General features: G+C 40.4%; 1 protein-coding gene across 1 annotated transcript in view; it reads right to left on the bottom strand.

Moving 5' to 3' along the window:
• Nucleotides 1–965: 965 nt before the first annotated feature.
• Nucleotides 966–4914, bottom strand: part of LOC104950134 (CUB and sushi domain-containing protein 3-like) — a 7917-nt gene continuing 3968 nt past the window's right edge. Inside the window, exons 3-8 of the mRNA XM_010776619.1 lie at nucleotides 3136–3249; nucleotides 2945–3040; nucleotides 2546–2749; nucleotides 2115–2239; nucleotides 1482–1578; nucleotides 966–1027 (exon numbers count right to left, since the gene is read on the bottom strand). Coding sequence (XP_010774921.1) covers nucleotides 966–1027; nucleotides 1482–1578; nucleotides 2115–2239; nucleotides 2546–2749; nucleotides 2945–3040; nucleotides 3136–3249 — 698 coding nt within the window. The remainder of the gene's footprint in view (nucleotides 1028–1481; nucleotides 1579–2114; nucleotides 2240–2545; nucleotides 2750–2944; nucleotides 3041–3135; nucleotides 3250–4914) is intronic.

The following is a 4914-nucleotide window of genomic DNA, read 5'->3' as shown; positions in this document are numbered from 1 at the left end:
AAACCCTCGCTTTCGTCGGCCGACGCAAGAACCACTGCGGCTTGCGGTTTTACGAGCCGAGTGGTTCTTCTCGGCTTAAGGGGTAGTCGATCCACACGTAAGCGGCACAGAACACACGCCCACTCCGCCTCGCCTCGGGGGAGTCTTGTTGTCGTCCGCCGTCGCGTCTTACACTCGCGTGTTCGCACGCTGGTGGTCACGCAACGCGCGTTAGTAAAGGCCGCCAAGGGTTTACCACATATTATACCTTTTTATAATTACATCAAATGTAGCCCTGTTTTGACTAATGATTTATATGTGTACACATATATCACTTAACTTATTCAATACATCCTTTGTACTGAAAACTACATGTTTAATATAAATGATTTGCTGTGGCCAAATGTTTTCATTGCATTTACAGACCCTTGTAACTCTCTGATACCACCCCATGAATGCACTGACTTGCTTGTAGAACCACGCTACACAAAGCAGATAGCAACACCTATAAAACGTAAGCATAGACATTTAAAAAAAGGGCTACTGTATCGACATTTTAAAATTATATTTAAAGAAAAGGCCCTGACAAAACAGCAGGGCTCTATTTCAGTAACTATTAACTATAGAAAAAAAGACAGCAACAGCTGACATCAAATCTTTGCTGAGCCTAAGGATAATCATAAATAAATAACATAGTGAAAATAAATATATTGCAATGCTCAAAACAGCAGCATCCAACCGTCTCTAATCATAAAAAAACATAATAAAAATAAATGTATTGCAATGCTCAAAACAGCAGCATGCAACAGTCTCTAATCCTTGGATATTACATGTCACTGCATGCATGCACGGAGCACCCGTAGCGCGGAGATCATCATATCATTCTGTCTTGTATTACTTAATTATTCTTTTTTTAAATGGTTTGTTCGCGGGCGCGAGCCGGCTCCCGTCGTTCACTTAAAAGCTTGTTCGCGACCGACACATCACTAGACCAGTGTATCTCTTATTGCACACTTAGCAGGGGGCCGCGTGGCCAGCATCTTGTAGGCTTCAATCAGCGACACAACATGTAATGTGCTTATTTGCATGTTGTCATTGTGTATTTAACCATCAAGCTATGTTAACAGCCAACAGGCAATCAAGTTATTCTACGTCTTCTCTAAATGTGGTTATGGAGAGTATGAATGCTCTTAAAGAAGTTGTTGCATTAAAACTCATTTTATAGTCATATCTGTTACAGGGTACTTTTGATTTAAATAATAACACTTTATCTCTGAAAAATTTGTTTTATCATACTCTTGATTCAAAAATAGTTTTGATTGTAGTTCAGAATTGTCTTATCTTTAACTCCAAAATAAATATTGATTGATTTATACAATTTGTAATTGAACATAACATAACTATACAATATAATAATGTTCTACTTGCCAATCTTTGTATAACACATTATCTCTGACACTAGTTTTGGCCATGACATTTGTAAAACACTAAAAACTGTTTACCAGAGTAGCTGCCCAGTCTTGGTGCGTGGTTGTCGGAACCATCATAAAAATCCAAAGAGTCCCAGTTATGCTCTGTGGCAAAACTCACAACTTGTATCTGGAGGGACGGATGGAGAGGAAGAGAAAAACAAAATAAGTTATTGTTAGCGTGGACCTTTGTCTTTAAAAAGCAACTACATTTTAATTTCATCGCATCTGGTTCAATGGTCTGCAATGTAATAATAGGAGAGAAACACATTCAGATAGAAACTCACATTTTTGATTATTTTTAAAACAAAACTGTCAAACAACATCAACAGAAAATGCTGTTTACCAAAAAAGTCTAATTATACCGAACACACCTGCACTTGTGCTGCTGTGAGGTGTCTGTCAAATATTTGAACAGACTCCATTTTGTTTCAGAGGCATCTTTGTCTTTGTATTTGTCCGTGAGAGCAGTTTAGCTTACACACAATCAGGCATTATCTCTCACGATTAGATCCTATCTGGTTATCTCTGGATGGCCCCTCTCACACAAACCATCCATCCATTCATCCTTCTAATAATATCTTATCTTCAATGACGTCCTGCCTGCTCAGCTTTTAAGCCAATGATACATAGGTCAGCCAGGAAGCAATGTGTGATAGGTGATACCTGTATTCCAGCTCCTTCTGGAACAGAGACCTTCCACACACAGTTCTGGTTGTTGTCATATGGCTCTGGATATCCAGGCGATAGGATGGTCCCACGACGGGCGGTCAACGCACCCCCACAGGGAACTGAGAGTGCAGAAAGGAGCAAAAAGCAGAGGTTAAAACAAGATGTTGTCTGCAAATAACAGGAAAAGAGAGAGCCTGTTGTGCCATCTCCTCTCCTGCAGAGCAGAGGAGCAAAAAGGGTCAGACCTGACAGCTTAGGCATAGTAAGGCATTGAAATGGAATATGCATTTTTAACTGTTGGTATTGCTTGTAATTATTATCAAAGTGGAGTATCCAGTGTACAGCTTATACTTGTTGTTATATTGTTACAGCCTTCTCAATAGCAATGTGTCAAACTCCTGCCTAGCTTCTTTATTCATATTTACCTATACATGTTGGCAGGGTGTCATTCCATTGTGCCATGTTGTCAAGGACACTCTCACACCGTATGGCAGTGGAGCCATGCAGGACGTAACCAGGGTTACACTCAAACTGCACCATCGAGCCAACTGCAAAGTCATTGCCGAGGCGTTTCCCAAATCGCGGCTCAGGGACCGAACTGCACTGTGTGGAGCTGGTCCTCGGTACAGCTGCAGAAATAAATTAGACGCAATAAGATGTTAATATCAAAAAGTGCAAATGTGCAGTTATTGCTGCCTATCTTGGTCATTTCAAACAATTGAATTCAGAACTTTTAAAGGACACGTTGAAACCTTATTAGGCCCAAGGCAAGTAATAATAATGATACTTTGAATAACAAATTAAGCTACTTGTTATTGGCTGACCTTGGTAGACAAAGTGAAATCCCTTAGCAGTTTCTGGTCCGACCGTGCTAAACTTTACCGTGACCTGGTTTCCCGAGCTCAGAGGGAGAGACTCACCTAGGGAGAGGTAGACAGAGTTATACAATAGATACAAAATCAGAAAGAAAGATATGGTTATGATTCATTCTGTCCATCTATCCATTTATCCTTACCAGAATGGGACCCAGAGAGAGAAGACAATAGCGTGTTTTGTTGAGTTGGTCCATCGTAAATTTCCACCACATCGTTGAGAGAAGTCTGGAACATCACAAACTGTCCAAAGAGGACTGGAGACAAAAAGGGAAGAAATACGGATAGGGTGATGAGTTAACCATACTTGCATGGTGGCAAATTATTATTCCAAGCCGCTGTCTGTGCCTGACCTTCTGATGATAAAATTAACCTGTAATACCTAATTTAAATTGTATTAAGCTGCAGTGTCAACCTCTATTTGAAGTCAACTATTGGCACAAAATTGCATATTAGGATACTTAATAGTCTAAACATCACCTTATCATCATCATGCACCAATCCTCCTCAGCCCCCTCGGTTTGAGTGTATCAATGTTGTCAGCTAGTGTGAAATGCTAGTATTGGCAAACACTGTATGTCAGTATGGCAAGATCTTTTTATGTCTGTCTTCCCTATATTATCTCAAGCAGGCAATGTGAAAGAATAGGATATGAAGCAAGTGGTAACCTGTCAAACTCCTGTCCTAACACCCATGTTTTACTCTGTTGCAGCATGATGGAAGGAAAGAAGATTGCTGCAGTGGCCATGAACCATGACTAAAGCAAGGATTTTAGAGTGCAGCTGCAGTGGCAGGAAGCATCATGTGGCCCCCTAGAGGCCCTAGGTACAGTATTTGATACTCTCTGTCTTGGTTGATCACTGATCCTTTAAAATAATTAAAAGTAGCCTTAAGCTGCAAATCTGTAGGTGTAATTGTATAAATAAAATGTGTTTGTTTGCTGCACATGGAAAATCCTTCATAAGGATAACTGACATGTATTTCAGCCTCAATGAAACAGGCTTCCTAAGCAACATAAACACACACGCACGCACGCACGCACGCACGCACGCACACACACACACACACACTATATCGCCTCTCCATCTCTCCCTCCCTCTATATTTGGCCCCAACGGCTGAGGTGTAAAGGATTACATCTGAACATTGCCAAGGATATTGCGCTATAAGAAGGTCACTAGTCACTTACTTTGAACAAGGCTTTTTCCCTCTGTGGAGTTATTTTAAAGCATGATCCGCATTTTGCTAAAACATTGATCTGACTCACAAAGATACCCTGTCTGCTTCCATGTAAAACTCTGTTTCATGTTAAAACATGAAGGGCACTCAGAGAGCGCAGACCTCCGCCAAGGCCGTTTAAGTAAGTGAAAAAGAATGCATGTCCCCTTGAAACAGATCCACTCCAAATATAATGGATTCTTCTTTTGTTCGTGTTACAACCTTCCACCAAGTTTTATGAGAATTGGGCCAATACTTTTTCGGTTATCCTTCTGATAACACACAAATAAACCAACAAAATAAACCTAAAACAAACTATTTGACGAAGGTAAATAATTATAATAAAACAACGCAGCTCCGAAACAAAACAGTGAATATTTAAATGCTGTTGAGACAACACAATTGTCAAGAAAGAGCTCTTTAATGCAGATAAATCTCTCTTCTTATACTTGTATCTAATAGCCATGCCATGCTTGTACATGAGGATGTATATAAGGGCATGGAGTGGTCATAAAAAATGACACAATTCTGCTTGTCAGCAGAAATACTTAAAAGCTCCCACCGCGTATGGATTTTAAGGAAACTAGAGTGATTAAGGTTTCCATCATGCCCTGCTGTATTATCGACAGACCGCAGAGCAGGTGGAGGAGTTCACAGCCGAAACCGTTTCAAAACGGCACAGATTTCAGGCAGGAGGACACACAT

This window comes from Notothenia coriiceps, unplaced genomic scaffold (genome assembly GCF_000735185.1).
Source record: "Notothenia coriiceps isolate Sejong01 unplaced genomic scaffold, NC01 NC01_scaffold00000339, whole genome shotgun sequence".
In the NCBI taxonomy this organism is placed as follows: domain Eukaryota; kingdom Metazoa; phylum Chordata; class Actinopteri; order Perciformes; family Nototheniidae; genus Notothenia; species Notothenia coriiceps.
This window is presented reverse-complemented; position numbering and strand designations above follow the sequence as displayed.